Here is a 19543-nt window from a genome sequence, read left to right as displayed (position 1 = left end):
AAAAAAAACAGTAAGCTCCGTTACGCTTTTGCATTTCCCGTTTTAAAAAACTTTCCCAACGTTGCGTTAAAGCTTATGTAATATAACCACAATTTTTTAACGTTCCACTTTCATGCAAGGTAAATATTTTCAGAGACCTTACGTTACACTTTCACTTGGTTTAAGATCTAAAAGATGAAAAACGTTTTGCTTTAATAAAACGTCATTGGGGCATAGTTCTGTACGTTACAATGCATTTCAGTGCAAAGAATATTTTTTGTTAATGTTACGTTTTATCTTAACTTTTCCAATATAAACTCTTTTAATTACGTTTAGAAATTTTACTAAAATGCACCTTTTCTTACGTTACGATTTATCGAAACGTTTTTGTGAAAACTTTTTGTTACACTTTTTTACAACTGACCATCAAAACTGTTTATTCGTTTCGTTTTTAAAGATTTGAAAAAATGTTCTATACGTTGCGTTGTATTAAAATGTGCAAGCCTTAATGTTTCTAACGTTACACTTTGTTAAAATAATATTGTTTCTACATGAAAGCATTGCAAGATTTTTTCCGTGATAATTACATTCTTTTTACTCACCCTGTATGTTGATGTTGTATTGTTAACCTTTTTAGAGAATGTGTAGAAGAAAATGCATTATGCAATATAAAGAATAAAGATGTTATAATATTATTATTTTTAACGATTTTTAAAATTTGCAAATGAAAGTTTTTAGTATTAGACTTTTAACTCAAAGTGTGTCTTTAAGGGACTAGAGACGTAATTTCAAGTGACCTTCCATTTATGGAGTGACATGTCCAGTAGGGGTGATCAATGTTGGAATAGAGCCAACCGCCCATCGGAAGTCGCTGCGTTTTCACCGTAAGGCCACAAAAAAACTTATATTTTTTATTTTCATGTTATATATCATTTTCTTGAAATTCAATGCTAAACTCAAATCTAAAAAGCGTTTTAAAAAATTGAAAATTGAGTGAGTCAGAGCTAAAAAACTCATCAAAAAGTTTTAAAACCGGAATTTAGTACCGTTATTTGACCATAACTTCTTTATATTTTAATATATTTAAAAATGGTTTTCGAATCTGAATTCAGCATGAAATTTCTAAGAAAATGATGTATCATACTTATTTTTTGAAATATTTTTTTAGGCCTTGCGGAAATTTTTCCAATATTAAATTGTCAATTCGCAACCCTATGGACGATTTTGAAATTTTTTTGATTACAATATTTTTATTAATTTAAAACGCAGCGACCTCAGGTGGGCGGCTGGCTGAGTTCTAAAAAAAGTCACAAATCAATTACCCTTAACGTCCAGCATACATTTACAAGATAGGAAAACACTCCTAATTTTCAAATCATCAATGAGATAAAGGTATACACGTTATCATTAGGAATCGAGCATGGCCCTCTTCAAATGGAGGATCACTTGAAATTATCATCGTGTATTTGACAAGCTTAAAAATAGACATGTTTTGGGACACTTCATAAAAATGAGTGAAAATTCGGCAAGGCAAACCACTTTTGTATGTGGAACAGTAGTTCTAAATTATTTAGATTAGTTTAGGGTTAATTTTTTCTTTTTTTTACGCAATGCAGACTGACCCTTTTCTTCTATCTAACAGAATTCATAGTTTAAAATATCTAAGGTCTACAACATTGGGTAGCAAATATATAGGGATTAGAAATATAAGTTTGTGAACAACTTGCAATTCCTTTAGACATTCTTATCTAACAGAAGTCATAGCTTGAAATATCAAAAGTCTACAACCCCAGCTTGCAAAGATTATAATTTGTGGCGAATTTTTAGTGCTTTTTGTGTTTTTTTTTATGTTACTTACAAAGTGAGTAAAAAAGCGGCATTAGCTTTAGTTTTCAAACCACAATGAAAATATTTTCAGAGTTCATGTTTGGGGTTAAAAATATCAAATATACAGGGTGTCCCACATCAATTCGGATTGTTTATGGCTCCAAATTGCGTTTTTCGAGACAAATCAGAAATTTTATAAAGATTAAATTAATTTTAAAAATTGTAAAAGCCTAATATTCAAATTTGCATGCAGTAAACACTAGGTTTTTCGGGTATTAGGTGCGTATTTCAGCATTAAACCTTGAAGATAATCCAATATGATATGGGACGCTCTGTTGTAAGACAAGTGCTAAATTTTTTATCACAAACAACGCGAAATAAAATTATTCAACATTTTTTTCTTTAAAAAAAAAAATCGATTAAAAAATCAGTTTTTTTCTTTTCTAAAGTTTCATAAAAAACTATTGACGAATAAAACATAACACGCATTTTCCATTTGATAAAATATTGTTGCATTTTAGTAAGTATCTACATTTCTAAATTTTTCAACCTAAAAATGAACCATGCCAACTGAAGTTATGATTTCAAGTAGTCAAATATGCATGAAACTGAGCAATTCTGTTTGTTCACAGACCCCTGCCACTTAATAAGTCGATTTCTTGCAATTAGTAAATCATTTGCTTTATATCAGAAAATGCATATTTAAAATTTAATAATGTCGTCTTCCTTTTCCAGAGTTTTAGTGGGTTTCATCAAACACTGGCAAATCAAAAACCTTTAATGTCCAAGAAACATTTATAAGATTTGAATTTTCACTAACAGCATGTTACAAAAAAAACTCGTTTACACTTTAGAAAGGAACTAAGTTTTTTTTCAAATTTACTAATCCCTAAATATTTCCAACCTGATGGTTTAAACCTTTTATATTTCAATATTAATGGTCTACGACTTCAGGTGACAAAGATATATTAAATGAAGATTAGAGTTTTTGGCATAAACTTATTTTCTTTAAACTTGAAATGAAAAACCATAAGTCTTTGCTCTTATAATCATCAGTCGAATCTCTTACATTGATATATTAGAGACGTTTTGAAATGTTTTGATTGACAGAATCTTTGTTACACTTTTGAAATCAAAACTCAGCCCTCATAGTCTAACGTTTTATGAACAACATTTTCATCCGAAATATATCTAACGTTAGACTAATCAATTTAGTATTCAGAGAAAAGTTATGAAACGTTTTGGTTTACAAAATTACATTTTTATAAATGTTATACGTTACATAATTGAAATTTTACTCTGTAAAAAAACTTTCGTTTCCTGATTATTAAAATAATAACCCATTTCTGCAACGTTGAATTTTTCATTAAACTATAAGTAAAACGTTTCAAAACGTTTTCATAAACAGTAATGCATTTTTCAGTTATACAACGTTACACTTTTTATAAGTTGAACTTTGAAATAGAAATCCTTTCGTTACGATATTCAATCAAATCACAATTAATTTTTCAAACATTAGACTTTCAAGCTCCCCTTGGAAACAAAACATTTCTTTACGTTATGGTCAAAAAATTGTAGATATTAGAAAAATAACGTTACCTTTCCACAAAACGCTAATGTTGGGGGTATGTTCCTCTAACGTTAACGTTAGGTAGGAGCTCCTATAACGTGAACTTTTAACGTTCATGTTATATAGAATATATCCAAACGTTACACATTATTGTAACGTAACGTACAAAAACGTACATTTTACGTTACGTTACACTATCGTTGACATCTCTAGTGCACACACACAACGTAAAGATTGCAACAATGATCAGGCTAAAATCCTCCGCAAATAATATCATCCAGAGACTTAAATCCCATTTTAAAACTTTATTTAAAATATACAATATTTAAACTACATATATTTTTCAAAACAATTATATTTTGTAAAATATAAATGCAACATATATCATAAAAATTGATGAAGGTTTTAAAATACGATTTTAATAAGGAAAAACGATAGAATTTATTTGAATTACCAATTCCTACAGTAAAGAGAAATGTATTTTGAAAAACATCACAATTCCTAAGGTCGGGGAGGGGCATGGTGATGACTGATGGGGAGAGGAAGAGAAATAAAAAATTTTAAGAAAATAATGATCCAACTATAATTGCATAATCCTACAGGGTGTCCCAATAAACATGGGAATTCAGTGACGAACTCGATATCGTCTTTTTAAATAATTCTTTGATTTAGTAAAGTGATACCTACTGAGAAATCTGTAATTCGTAAGATTTTCGTCTGCTATGTTTACAATTTGTTTGTTTATGTTTTGTCTGCATACGATTGTAAAACAAAAAAAATTGCAGATTACAAGCATAGTAAACTTGTCAGTCTTCACTGTTTATCTTGCGGAGACATTAAAGACATATCTATACAACCATTTACCGTTTCAATAGAATAAACTCTAGCAGACATGATAATATTATGGCTTTCAAAATTAGGTATTACAATGCTAATTCATGTCAAAGACTATATCGAATTCGTCACTGAATACCCATGTTTATTAGGACACCCTGTACTTCTGATGGTTTAAAATGTACGTTTCTACAGTGAGAAAATATAAAACTAAGACTAATAAAATAACTTTTTCTTTTAGACTTACGCTATGACTAGTCCAATTAACATCAGACACATATCACTTAATAACCCAGCTAACATTTAATTTCCAACATGCCGATGTCGGATCAAAAGTCCAAAATTTTTTTACCTGACATCTTCGCCATCGGAACTATAAGTCGGTTTGAATTTTAAATGATTCCTGTGAAGTGATTTAATTAGTTACTAGCAAAATTGTATGCTTATTAACAATATCAAATACAAAGAAGAGTTCTTAATGTCGTCCTCCTATTCCACAATTATCTAGTTCTCACTGTACTTAAAAATATTCTGCATTTTCTGCCAAGGAAGTGAGTCCATACTAAAGAATATTCTAGATATTCTACCAAGGAAGTGAATCCATAGTAAAGAATATTCTAGATATTCTGCCAAGGAAGTGAGTCCATACTAAAGAATATTCTAGATATTCTGCCAAGGAAGTGAGTCCATACTAAAGAATATTCTAGATATTCTGCCAAGGAAGTGAGTCCATGCTAAAGAATTTTCTAGATATTCTGATAAGGAAGTGAGTCCATACTAAAGAATATTCTAGATATTCTGCCAAGGAAGTGAGTCCATGCTATAGAATATTCTAGATATTCTGCCAAGGAAGTGAAATATTCTGCCAAGGAAGTGAATCCATGCTAAATAATATTCTAGATATTCTGCCAAGGAAGTGAATCCATGCTAAAGAATATTCTAGATATTCTGCCAAGGAAGTGAATCCATATCCAGGTTTCCTCCGCATAGAATAACCCCAATCTTGAGACCAGGCATATATTCAACCTAAATAATGTAAAGTTAAAGCATGTTTCCTTATTCGAAGGAAAAGGAGAGTTAAGACAAATCTTAAAGTTATTTTTAAATCTTATAGGAGAAGAAATCTGGCCTTACAGTTTTTTCCTGTCAATTGCAAGATTTATTGATATCCTGTTTGTTCTACATAAACAGGATTACCCACGAAGACGACGACCTAAAACTTCTTAAATATGACGATCCGATGGTTGAATTTTGCGTTGAACCTTATAAATTAATCTTAGTGAAAAAATTATTTAGATCAAATTATTTAAAAATAGGTAAAAAAAAGATTGCAGAGCAGAAAACCGTCAAAATAAAATAAAAATGATTGAATAAATTCCGTACAGTCGTCTCTGAAGTCTCATCCTATGCGATTAACCTTGTGTATAAGATTGTTGTACCTGCTTCGATAAAGCTGCTGCTACGGCAGCTCCGCTGGCTGCTTCAACAACCAGCTAAAATATAAAAAAAAAATACATTTGAAACTGGCGAAAAACTCAAATAAAACTTTTTTCTTTTGACAAATTTTGCTAAATGGTATATTTTTGATGCATGTTGGTTAAGCCAGGGGCGGATACTGAAAATTGAGAGACAATTTGCTCACCCTTAGTAAGTTTTTGTATCATCAATCCCTGCTACAGACTGTTTGCAGTAAATTATATGCAAGAGAAAAATTATATAAATATCAAAAGTTAAAAAAATTTAAATTGCAAACCTTCATTCGTTCTGCTAAAATTTTGCAACCATCCGCCATTTCCTGATCTGTTACTGTTACAACCTGAGTATTAACAATTTTTGTTTAAATTTTGCTTTTTTCTTAACAAATTCAAATGAAATGCATTAATATTTAATAGAAAATTAAATTAAGTTAAAGAGTCCTAACAAATTTCGTTCAGTAGAGTCTATCTAGGTACACTGTAAAATATACATCTGTACTCTTCAGCATTCTGATACTGTTTAGAATAGTTTGCATTAACACACATCATCTATATAATAAAACAAGACATTCGTATATGTATATATTGCTTATAGCCGGCCAAACGGCTGGACTGATTGGGCTGAATTTTTTTGTGGACACTCATGGGTGGCCGGGGGGTGTTATAGGCTAAAAAAATCAAAAATATTTTTTTGTCCACGGGCAACTTCAGCTAGTATTTTATATTTCAGGCCAGATTGTTATTGATCCTTTATTTTTGTACAGTTATTACTAAAAATGAGATTAAGAATGAATTAACCTGTTTTACTAGATTGCAGAGAATTGGAAAAGTAAGGTGACCAACCTAAATCAAAAAGTAAATAGAAATTTGAAATTTTGAAAATCTAAAAATATTTAATGATATTTAAGAATACTTTTTTCAAATAACAAACCCCGAATGGTCAATCTGCTGATAAATGCTTTGCTTGATCACACTTCATGATCTTTCATGATCTATCAGAGTCAATTATAATCCTTCATAAACATTCAAAGTCCTTCATTGTCTTTCATGATCTTTAAAAGACCCTCATAATTCTTTATGATCTTTCAAATACCTTTAAAATCCTTCACGATTATTTAAAATTCTTCATAATCTAATCTTTAATAAGCCTTCACAATCTATGATCTATTAAATTCCTTTATGATCATTCGACGTCCTTTACTATCCTTCCCGGTCAATCAAACCTCTTTATGATTTTAAATGATCCTTTGATATTTATCATTATCCATCATGATCCCACATAATTCTTCATTCAAATCTCTTCATGATTTCAAATGATCCTTTGATATTTATCATTATCCATCATGATCCCATATAATTCTTCATTCAAACCTCTTTATGATTTCCAATGATCCTTTGATATTAATCATAGTCCATCATGATCCAACACAATTCTTCATGGTCCCATAGTTTGTATTGACCTGTTGTGTTTTAATCCCTTCAGCAATAGTATTAAGAAACTGTGGAGGGTTCTCCCACTTTCTCTCCTTTTTTCAAAAAGCAATTTTAAAAATTAAAACTTAAATACAGTGGTTGGCATATATATCAATACAATAAAGACGACTTTTCTATTTAAGTTGTGACATCAAACTTTTGTCCAATGACATGTTTACAAGCAGACAAAGAGAATCTGTAAATTTACAACTTCTCTTTGTTTCCATGTTTATATATATAAATAATCCAAGCTGTTTGAAATCTGGAAAATTTTATTTGACTTTATTTTTTTTAATTAAAGTATAACTTGATCGAGGTGTAAGCTTTGCTTTTGTTTGGCGCGTCTATATTTTCTTTGCTTTTACTTTTTTTCTGTTTAAGTTAATTATGAAAAAAATAATATGAAATTTGGATATGATAGGTAACAATATGTAAAAGATTAATAATAAATAGTGTTTGCTATACTATATATTTTTTTTGAATCAGCGCAATAAGTTTAGCCTTTAAATATAAACAATATTTGAAAAAAAAAGTTCCAACTAAATTCTTTTTGATGAGGTTACTGCAACAAATTTAAGACCTAGAAATATCTATTTATGTGACGTAAAACCATGAAATTTATATAAGTAGGAATTCATGACGCCTCGTTCCTCGATTATTTTTGTTGCAAAATTTAGTTTTTAGTTTTTCTTACAGTCAGGGGGCCTTTTTTAAATCTCAGACAAAATTAAATGCATCAATTACTTGTGCAAACTTTTAAAGACGCTTCAAAACAAAAATCTCGATTATTTTTAGTACAAAATATTTATTTCTTGGAAAAAGGTTGAGTTTAAAAACAGTTTAAAGGGTCTTGAGTTCTGTAAGAGGTTTGAAAATATCCTAAATTATAAGTCTAATCTTAATCTCAACAAGCTTCATAGAATACCTTGGAAAACAAGCTGCAGAGGATAGAACTTTATTCACGAGGGAAACTTTTAATTTGAAGCAATATAATCCTTGACATATAGCATAGGAGATAATATAATCCTTGACATATAGCTAGGAGATAATATAATCCTTGACATCTAGCTAGGAGATGTATAAAGTAAGCGTGATTTGTGAAAACAACTGACTTGTATTTTTTTCAATTTTTAAACCTTATAAAAAATCTTAAACCTTCAGTGATATCTTGAAGGTTTTAACAAAATCGGTAATACCACTTGTGAAACTGAGTTGAGGTTTTTTTTTTGCCGCCGGTTAACATTGGTTCCGACCTCGGGTTAACATTGGTTCCGACTTCGGGTTAACATTGGTTCCGACCTCGGGTTAACATTGGTTCCGACCTAAGGTTAACATTGGTTCCGATCTTGGATTGTTGAAAGATTCGTGTTTACTTTCAAATAAGAACTTTTGGCGCTTTTAAAAAAATCCGCAGTTGAATTCCTGAGCTTGAAGGCTCTCCTGGAGATTCTTTCCAACAGGTTCCACTGCAATCACCTAAAATATACAGTGGGACCCGTAAAACTATGGAATAAGAAGACGACATTCAAAAAGTTATGTTATTTATTTATTTTGAAGTAAATTATTCTGAACGTAGTTTGAAAATTTATTTATTAGATTAAATGCATTATACTGTGCTTCATATTCATTTTAGTCGAACATAAATTTTTAATAATATAATATTATTATTATTACTATTATTATTAATGTCAAAATTATTATTAATATATTTCTCGCAATAATTTTAAAACTATTTACACTAGAATGCTCAAACTTCTTCACTTTATAAACTTTATAATTGAGGAAATTTGCCAAACTAAGCTTTATGCGTAGGATAGGGTAGAGGAAAGTCAGACGACTAATCAGTCCAAAATCATCAAAAAGAGTCCAAAACTTTTTTATTTTTTTTAACTGCAGATCCTAAGTTTACCTATTTTAAAAGCTCTGTAAAAATGGATGTAATAACATGTGTGAAAAATAAAATTAGACATTTTCTAACATTTTTCTGACACGTACTTTTTGAAATTTTCTAACCTCCCTGACTCCCTAACTATTAAAGTTTCTAATGAGCTCGTCTTAAAAAGTCACGTTATTTTTACTATCTCATCTGATCGGGATAGGGGCAACAAGGTTTGATAATAGTTTAGTAATTATATGAATTAGAATTAGAATTATAAAATTTAAACTGCGTTGCTAAACCGCCCAAAACCGGTTCTAATTGAGCCCGGCTAAAATTTCGAAACACTAAGTACAATTTCAAGTGAAACCAACCATGTGTTTGAGCCGCGTCTTCAATTTGAGACCGGCTAAAATTCTTTAAATTCGGCCTTCGGTATGTACAATTTAGGCTCAGACAGGTAATATATCTTCTTAAAGTCGGAATTACACTTTTAATAGATGTAAATTGTTTCAAGGGGAGAGTTTACATTACTAAGCTGAAATGTTTAAGGGAAGACCATTTCTATCTTCTATTTTAAACACAAAATATATTATTCAAATGAATCACTGAAACGTCAATATTTTATTAAAAGAAAAATAAAGATAATTATGATTAATATAAAATTGGCATTTAGGATTAATATGATGCGCTGCAATTGCTATTCCTGAGGTCATGCCACCACCTAAAATATATTGGTCATTAACTATTTTTAAGAGTATTATTTTGGTTCGCACTGCTTTAAAGTTTTTGAATAGAATTTACTCTTTATCGAGAAGGTTTAAGTCTTTAATTTTAGATTATATTTTGTCCCGTACCAAAATAATAGTGTTATCAGTAATTTTAAGAAATGTTTGTGTATATCCTTCTAGAATCTAGATATAATAAGTTTTCTAACAAAGAAGAAATAAAAGTCATTTTTGAAAATAATTTTGAAAAATACGACTAAGGAAGTGTGTACAACATTGGGTTGCAAAGTTATAGCGAATAGAGAATCTGAGTTTGTGGCAACGACACAATTCCTTTTACTTTTCTTGTTTTTGTTTTACTTGGGATGTAATTTTGATAAAGTAATAATTGAATAACACAAGATTTGAGGAGTGAAGTCGAGTGAGAAACTGACTTCAAAACCGTAAAATAATATTATATTTAAGATATTCATGCATCCGACTCTGTTCAGGGCTAACCATAGAAAAGAAAACTTCAAAGACGACTAAACATATCTTTTTAGTCTTTTTCTTCTTTTATATTTGTGGTATTCTTAAAGGGAGTGAGCGGCTGGACATGGTAGATGATCTAAGAGTGCAGTTATCTAGAGAAATTTTTTAAATTTCATTTGAAACCTAATTTAAGACGTTCTTACCCTGAAATTATAGAAGGTGAATAATAAATAAGTCTCAAAAGAATTCTGAAAAATTTCTCTTCAATATTACACTCTCAGCTCAACTGCCATGTCTAGCCGCTCATTGCCTTTAAACTTGCTTTATTTTTCTTTGAATAGCTTTAACAAGAATGTATTTATAGCATAGCATTTCAAACTAAAATAAATTTCACGTTCTTGGTTAAAATGTGAAAATTATGAAGTTAAGGTTCCCCTGTTGTAAGAGCTCTAGAGAAGAACACAAAAGTATTGAACATGTGAATGAGACAAAATAAATTTGCTTTTCTTATCTTAGTCTCAAGCTTTGTGGGATAACCCTGTGACCTTTCCCTTATGTCTAAGCCTAAAGTGAGACTTCTAAAACCTACATTTTGTGGTATATGAGTCTCATGCTTTGTGGGATAAGTATGTGACCTTTCCCTTGTATCTAAGTCTAAAATAAGACCTCTAAAACCTACATTTCGTGGTGTAAGAGTCTCATGCTTTGTGGGATAACCCTGTGACCTTTCCCCTGTATCTAAGTCTAAAATAAGACTTCTAAAACCTACATTTCGTGGTATATGAGTCTCAAGCTTTGTGGGATAACCCTGTATGAATCAGATATATCTTCTCCGCCGTGAGTGTTCAAATTTTCTGCATCTAATGCAAGGTAGGAAAATCCTATCAAAATATTGACATTTTTCCTTTAGCAAATAATAACATAATTTTCTGTAGAAATGCAACTTTATCCTTCCACTTAATGTTACAGTTTATAACAGAAATTATTTGATATATGTTCTCATGAAAAGCGACAAATAATGTATTTTTTTTAAATCATCTAAAATGACAATATTTATAAATACCGTCTTGATAAAAATCTGGATGCAGTATTTGCTGATCCTTTTAAAAAAGTACATTTAATAAGAATTCATCAGAAGTTATAACAGATAATCCCTGTCACAATCACGCTCTAATGGTACAAGGAACAAAACAGTCAAATTTCACTTAATATATGTTAATTTACTATTTGGATTGAGCCCTATCCCCAAGACAGAGATTACTTTGTGGTATGGAATTATAAATTTAATCCTCTACTCTCCGCAGGCATAAAAAATATAGTTGAAATAAGAAAATTGCGAATTTTAAATTTTGTTCTTCTTTTTGCGCTGCATATTTTGCAAGACTATGCAAAAATTTTGTATTGTGGATATAATTGAAAATGTTCATTTATCTATTATTTATTAATACCTGAGATTGGTACCAGAATAATATCAAGATCCGGAACCTCGTCCAGAAGTTCTAATCCTAGAAATATTTTCAGGTCAAAACTTTTGGTTCGTTAATTCTTGGATCAAGCATTTATCATTTTTTTGTTGTCTGAAGGATTAAATTAATTCCTCTTGGATGTCCCTTAAACGAAACTCAAAACCAATTTTAAGGATCTTAGGTAAAAATAACTAACCCTTTTGCTTATTTTTGATAAAAACGCTTCTAAATTGGTTAAAAACAAAATAAAAACGACTTTAGATTTTAAAATATCCGGGACTGTAAAGGGACTGTAAAGAGACTGTAAAGGGACTGTAAAGGGACTATAAAGGGACAGTAAAGGGACTGTAAAGGGACTGTAAAAGGACTGTAAAGGGACTGTAAAGGGACTGTAAAGGGACTGTAAAGGGACTGCAAAGGGACTGTAAAGGGACTGTAAAGGGGCTGTAAAGGGACTGTACACGTATTCTAATATATATTCTAATAATAATATCATCAAATATAGAGCCCGGTATGCCGTTATCAGAGTAACAATCAGGAAGATATCTTTGATTTTAGCGATTTTCTTTATTATCTCTTATGCATAAATTCCTTTAAAGGGACTGTAAAGGACAAATGAAAGGGGGTATAGGATAAAACAATAACTTTAGCCAAAGACAGTGCAGTATCGTTGTCACGTGGTACAGACGGAAATAACATGACCAGTATACTGCACTCCATTGGCTAAAGTACTGGTGACGTAATACAGACTACACGGATTAAATTTAAAATCAATTATATCTATAAAAAATGGTTTCATCCTATACCCCCTTTCATTTTTCCTTTACAGTCCCTTTAAAAATGCTCAATTTTTAGGTAAAACATTAATATTTCTTATCATCTTTGCTTTGACAAAGTTTAAAAGTGTGTCGGAAAAACCACTTTTAAAAAGAGTGTTTCTTGAAAATGAATTTAAATTGAAATAGTTTACCAATAGTTCCTTGTCCAGCTATTACATTGTAGTCGTCATAGGGATGAATTATTAGACCTAGAATTAGGGAAGCGTCTTGAATTCAAATATTTTTAAGTTTAAAATATAATGCTTTATTTTTTAATTTCTCACCGTTAGTCTCAGATGCAATTCTGTCAGCTGCTTCCTTCCTTCCTAAAAGTACGGTATTATGAGGACAATTAACTTAATGGTCTGAGCTTCAAACACTCTCATTGGTTGCGCACAAAATTTCTCGGCTTCTGATTGGCTGATCGGTTTCTGCAATCGAAACTTTGAGTAGTTGCATTATAAGATTAAATTAATCTGCAGATTAAGAATTGATCTGGATATTCACAATTCTTACGCAAACATACAGATTTAATTAATTTCTTTTCGATATCTCGTGGTACGCATACCCTGCAGGGATACATTTAGTTGAGAGATAAAGCATTTATCCTCAAATGTTAATATAATATATGATATAATTGTTTCTTAAATTATCAAATTATCCAGAAAAATGATAAAATGCTCATTTCTCAAGGTTGATCAAAAGAGATTGAATATTAAATCACAATTATAAGTTTTTAAATCTAAGACTTAATCTGATATTTTCTAACCTGTCGGAGAAGGAGTACAGAAAACAAGTTCAGCGCCATATTCCTAGAACGGGAATTATAATAAATACGTTTTACAGTAAGACCCTTAAAACTGTGAAGCAGAAAGACGACATTCAAATAATCTTTAATTTGATGTTTTAAGGCGAAAATGATTTTACCGTGAGTTTAAAAATCAATTTTTTTAGCATCGACAAAATAAAAAAAATTCTCAAACCAAATTTGCAAGGCTTGTGTATGATTGTTGAAACTTTGACATCTGCAATGGCGCTGCATACTAATTTTGTTCCAAAAGTCCGAAAATGGCTCGCTAAAGTTTATACAACAGTTTAAAAACCCTTTCATGACATTTTTACAAAACAAACTTAGCCTTTTTTATATTTAAGGTTTCCAAACTTTTAGAGTACGCTTAAATTGATCAAACTTTTACGAAACCCCTTTTTACATCCGTTCAATGAAGAATTATAACTAAGTTGAAAAATATGTATACGGAATTGTATTCAAGAAATGTTGGCATCAGATAGGATTTTCAGATATTTATAAATAAATATTAAAAGAATTTAAAATAGCCAAATATCAATATTCAATCTTCTAAAAATAAGCAATACACATTCCTCAACAGCCAACATTATTATCGGATCTAAGCTTTATCAGAGATAAGATTTTAAAGGCTTAAACCCGACTAAAACCCGGTCTTTGTGTCTGCTTAGACCCAAGTCAAGACCCAGGTCTTGGATGGCCTTGAGTTTAGTAAAAACCAACCACCTTGGGTTTTTCTGTCTTCAAGACTGGGGTGTTCAGCAGCTGACGACCGTAATTATTTCGAAAAACTTTTATATTTGTACATTTAAAACCTCGGGAATTATTTGTAGTGTCAATTTGATCACAGGTATGAAATAAACAAATTTACAAATAATGTATCTACGTAAAGTTCGAATTTTCGAAATTTACATCACCTTGTCACAGCTGATCTACCAGCAATCTGTCTGCTACAGAGAGAAAGCTTTCTAAACAGTCTCTAATTGGTCCAATCAGAACCAATCCTGACTTGGGGTTTATCTAAGCCCAACTTTGGGTTTCACTCGGGTTTGAGCTTTTAAAATCTCATCTCTGATCTTTGCACTAAATTTCATGGACATTTCTTAAGGATTGCAAAAAAGTTTTAAACTTAACCAACATACCATGATTTATGATAAACAACATTTCATTGAACAATTTAAGATTATGTAGATTTGTATGTTTACCTTGTCTTTTGTTTAAAAAAGAAGATAAATCGAAATTTTTAAGACAAATAAATTGAGTCTTTGCCAAAATTTCTGATTTTATAATCCTTACATCTTTGTAACCCAATACCTATTCCGAGCTATTGAGCTCCAACCGGTTACAGTAGACCTTAGATATTTCAAACTATGAATTCTGTTAGATCAAGTAGTCTAAGTTTGAAATATCAAAGGTTAACACCATCACGTTGGAGAGATATTGGTAATAGACAATTTGAGTTTGTGGCAAAAAATCAGTTCCTTTTCATATTTCGACAATCCATCGGTTTAGTTTTGGAACTAAACTTTTCCTGGAAACTAACATTTCAACAAGTCAACTTGCTTAGATTAGATATTTTAAACCAAACTAAGAACATTCCCGTGCTTCTACCGAGTTCCCGAATCAAAATTTGAGTCAAATCTAACTCGGAAATCCAAACAAACGGAGATTACTACTTTATATGCGTGGTAGAGAACTCTCAAATATTATGTTTAATGTAGTATAGGTATGTATAGATTACTAAACAGACTGATTAAAGTAGATCCGTTGAACATTAGTCCAGATGAGTAATAACACCAAATATCTAATTTACATCGGTTAATTGGATTGCAGGGTACGTGGACGAGGAAAATATTGTGATTCAATATTCAGACTCAGGAGGATTATAGACGTCAAATAACAGGTTCACATCTTAGATATCTTTTCAAAACAAATCTGAACAATGTATCAAATTATCAAAGTTAAAATTGGTTTCCGTCATGACGCACGGTTGCCGTATATTCTGTAATTTTATCCTCAAGATAAGTATTTTGAGAATTTAGTCAGGTAACTAAGCATATCAAGGGAAATGTCCCCCCCCCCCCCCAAGACGACCCTGAATTTGGTTTAAATGTTCAAGGACTGAATTGAATTAATTGGACAGGTCGCTGAACCTACTACCATCTCTTCAAATTCTGAATCACCGATTGAAAATTAAAGATTAATGAAGATTTGAATCGGTGATTCAAGATTTGAACCTGCGGTGAGAGTTTAGCGACCTCTCCAAGTTATTGAATTCAGTCTAGGGAAATTTCGTAACCCGTTATTCTACTGCAAGTTTGCGACAGTCAGAATATGCGAGAGTAAAAATCAGGACTAAATTATAAATAAAACTATAGAAAATCTGTAAGTCTCTTTTGTTTTGTATTTTTGATTCCCCAATGTAATAGAGAAAGCGGTCCCTTGAATTTCCCCTGGAAAAGATAACGTACATTTAAATTTTCGCATGTTGAGTAAACAGTCTTTTTATTTTCCCCGTGTAGAGTAACTAGTCCCTTTAGTTTCCTCCATTTATATAGTGTGAACTTTTACATTCATTTTATACCTTCCGCTCCCTCCCTTTAATTTTCTAGTTTTGAGTATATTGTCCCTTATTTTCATGTAGAGCGAACAGTACTTTTATTATCCCATGTATAGTAAACAGTCCCATTTATTTTCCCATGTAGAGTAAACAGTCCCTTTAAATTTTCCCGAGTAGTATAGTGATCGGTCTTTTCCCTGTTTTAAATATAAATTTTCTTCATACCCTCCGTTTAGAGTAAACAGTCCCTTTTATTTCCTCATGTAGAGTAAACAGTCCCATTAAAATCCCTGTGTATAGTGAACAGTCTCTTTAATGTCCCCGTGTATGGTGAACAGTCTCTTTAATGTCCCCGTGAATAGTAAACAGTCTCTTTAATGTCCCCGTGTATAGCGAACAGTCTCTTTAATGTCCCCGTGTATAGTGAACAGTCTCTTTAATGTCCCCGTGTATAGTGAACAGTCTCTTTAATGTCCCCGTGTATAGTGAACAGTCTCTTTAATGTCCCCGTGTAAAGTTAACAGTATCTTTAATGTCCCCGTGTATAGTGAACTGTACCTTAATTGCTTCACACTTGACTGTAGGTGTTCCTTGAGGTACAACTACAGTACAGGGCAGACCTAACTGCCTAGAGGCCCATGCTACAGCCTGAAAGTAAAAATATAGTTTAATTAATTAATTAAAAATATAGTTTAATTAATTAAATAAAAATATAGTTTAATTAATTAATTTAAAACATAGTTTAATTAATTAATTAAAAATATATTGTCTTGTCTGTTTGTTAGTTTCTCTGTCTGTATATAATAAACGTGAAAACGGCTGAACCTATCAGGCCCAAATTTGTTTGGCAACTCACACGACCCCAAAGAAGGTTTATAGACTGTTAAAGAGAAAGAATTTTTCTCCAGAAAAAAAATTCAACATTTATTATTTTTGAACCTGGACAAATTATGCAGAAAATTCCGAGAAATTTTGAGAGTGATTACGAACCGTGAATTTCAGAGCTAGAGCTAAAATTGTTAAAGGGAAAGGTAACGCCAAGCGCGCATAAAGCCTGGATAATTAAAAAATAATCGTAAACTTTTTAATTTTAATATCTTAATTTTTATCTTAAAAAGCCCTGTTCTTTTACCTGTCCATGATTTCCACTACTATGAGTAACTATTCTAGCAGGAACTTCACCTGAAAATACTTCACAAAAGTTCATTGCTCTTCCATTTAAAATTTTGTTTAAAAACACCCTTTCCACTTTTCTGAACAGTTCTTTTTAAAAAAGTTCTAAAATCCGTTTATGCCACCAAAAAGTGTTGGCATCCTTTTACTTGTGCGTCAAATAAAAATGGAGAAGTTAAAAGTTGTACAAGTATGTACAAGTATGTTGCAGTATGTACCAGTATGTACCAGTATGTACTAGTAATACTGCATAAAATGCACTCCTTCCTCATTTCTTTTTATTTGGGTTGAATGATTGAATCCTGTCATTTTTATCCAACACTTCGAAAGGCGGATATTTAAATTCCACTTACACTTCACAACATTAGACAGTTTACAGGATTAGGTTAATGAATAAAATTTTTCCCGGTTTTTTTTTTTTAATATTGATAATAAAGTAAGGTCATGGTCATACCTTTCTCTAGAGAAGTTTTGATTGCATTCAGCGCTCCTCTAGCTTTGAAACTGCCAGTTTTTTGAAAATTTTCACATTTAAAATAGAGTTCCTTTTTACTCATTCTGGACCACACAATTTCAGCATATTTGAGTAATTTTAACATAAACATAAACATAAACATAAACATAAACATAAACATAAACATAAACATAAACATAAACATAAACATAAACATAAACATAAACATAAACAATGATGTGAATTTTTTAACAAAAAGTTATTCCTGTGAACATGTCCTTGTATTCTGGTAGCGGCAGCCTTTATATCAGATAAATCAACCTAAAATAACGTACAGGGTGCATGTCCCATTATAAATGGTACTTAAATACCTGTCAAGACAGGTGGCCGGAAAAAAATGTACGCTAGACAAATATGAATGTACGTATCTTACTTAATCATTCACCTATACACTGATTTTTTCCTTAATTTTATTTACAATCTTCAATTTAATTACCTTAGACATGTTAAAATCTGAAACGACAATTCTAAATAACACGCATGAGAGAAATCAATCACATAAGATTGTTTACTGGAATGACAAATGATCGAGGAGAAAAGTTTCTCTTTTGTAAAAAACAGTACCTTTTATTAAATAAAAGTGCGCTATATTAAAATTTAATTTTCAATGTCCTGCTTAGAGTTTTCTAATCCATATATCTTTTCAAGCCAATGTCGTAGACCTCACATTCTTCAAACCACGGGCAGCCGGGGCACATTTGAATTTCCGAGCCGGGTCAACCTTTCCGATGCCAGTTTGTACTGTACCTATCTCTATGGACAGGACTAGCCGCACAACAAGGTTGACGCGGTCAGACTTCATGCTTCATATAGGAATTCAATTTACTTTTACTAAAGGGGCAGAGGTGCGTGAAACTATATGTACTCTGCCAGATTAATTATAAACATCAGGTTGCGAACACATAGGAATTAGAAAATTTGAGCAAGTGGAAAAACTCAATTCCTTTCACTGAGAAAGCCATGTTTTAACTAAACAGTTTTATTTACTTGCTTTCACTTTCAACTTACAACTCCCCCAACACTCTTAACATGTGATTAAATACTAACCAGAAAGTTGATTGAAAACAACTCATATAAATGTACACATGGGTGAATAAAAAATAAATATCTGTGATTAAGGTTTTTAAACAATTTTTTATCTGGAGAAAAGAAACAGGAAACAATTTAATCTAAACTTAAGGAAAAAAAATTAACTAATTTATTTTTGTCATAATTGAAAAATGTCTGTCTTGCCATCCAGTATGTTTTGAAGATATGTCAAGAATTGAAAGAAACCCTAAAACAGGAAACAAATTAACATACTAAAATACATCTACAAATCATTATTTCTTGACAGATACCATTTATTATTATGATTTATTTGTCGAACACATAAAATTGTTTCAGATATTAGATTAGAACTATAATTCAATTTATACATAGGTTTTCAACTAACGACTTTAATTCTTCTCTAATGTCGTCTTCTTCACAGTCCCGGAGCTGTAACAGGTGATGCTGCAGACATTCGATATTGTCTTCTTCTTGAATGGTGAGCGGCCCACATTCTTCAAAGATTGCTCTTGGTAGGCTGTTTAATATATCTAGAGAGAATTCGTCAGAGATATTTGAAATGTTTCTTCCAAAGTCGTACTGTAGAGAATATGCAGATATCAATCCAACTTGCCAAATCAATGGATTCCAACTAGGCAAAATAGACTGTGCAAACTTGGCAAATCGTCTCAGTAAAAGAACTCTCACAGAGTTGAATTCTTTAGAAAAATTCTTCACAAAATAGGCTGTGGCAAGTTCCAACAAACTTTAACTGTAGTGTTCCAAGATCGGTAGGTTTGACAGGCATATTCACTGTAAAGGTTCCAAATATTGCTTCCATAAAAGGAACAACAATAAGTTTGCACAGCAGATAACTTTTGCAGTTGTGAGCAGAAATGAAAAATTCCCAATAATTCAGTAGATGATCCAATGTAGGCACCTCTA

General features: G+C 31.3%; 1 protein-coding gene across 1 annotated transcript; it reads right to left on the bottom strand.

Moving 5' to 3' along the window:
- Positions 1-4086: 4086 nt before the first annotated feature.
- On the bottom strand, positions 4087-17612 carry LOC111695357 (serine racemase). The gene is made up of 14 exons (XM_023464662.1): positions 17510-17612; positions 17015-17064; positions 16441-16530; positions 13287-13329; positions 12802-12843; positions 12670-12726; positions 11682-11738; positions 9702-9758; positions 8581-8636; positions 7146-7211; positions 6484-6528; positions 5964-6026; positions 5650-5703; positions 4087-5236 (listed from the first exon to the last, which is right to left on the bottom strand). The coding sequence occupies exons 1-14, from the start codon at positions 17610-17612 to the stop codon at positions 5150-5152; spliced, it is 870 nt and encodes a 289-aa protein (XP_023320430.1). The 3' UTR covers positions 4087-5149.
- Positions 17613-19543: the final 1931 nt, after the last annotated feature.

The sequence above is a fragment of the Eurytemora carolleeae genome, unplaced genomic scaffold, assembly GCF_000591075.1.
Source record: "Eurytemora carolleeae unplaced genomic scaffold, Eaff_2.0 scaffold8, whole genome shotgun sequence".
Lineage (NCBI taxonomy): Eukaryota > Metazoa > Arthropoda > Copepoda > Calanoida > Temoridae > Eurytemora > Eurytemora carolleeae.
Note: the sequence above shows the minus strand (reverse complement) of the source record. Positions and strands in the feature narration are given on the sequence as shown.

What these genes read in the sequence shown, in the direction of transcription:
- LOC111695357 (XM_023464662.1), bottom strand. Translation starts at nt 17,612, where the DNA reads ATGAGTAAAAAGGAACTCTATTTTAAATGTGAAAATTTTCAAAAAACT. An exon ending in TCAAGTGTGAAGCAATTAAG is followed by an intron (nt 13,330 to 16,440) that starts GTACAGTTCACT and finishes TTCCCGTTCTAG; the next exon opens with GAATATGGCGCTGAACTTGT. An exon ending in AATTGCATCTGAGACTAACG is followed by an intron (nt 12,727 to 12,801) that starts GTGAGAAATTAA and finishes CCCTAATTCTAG; the next exon opens with GTCTAATAATTCATCCCTAT.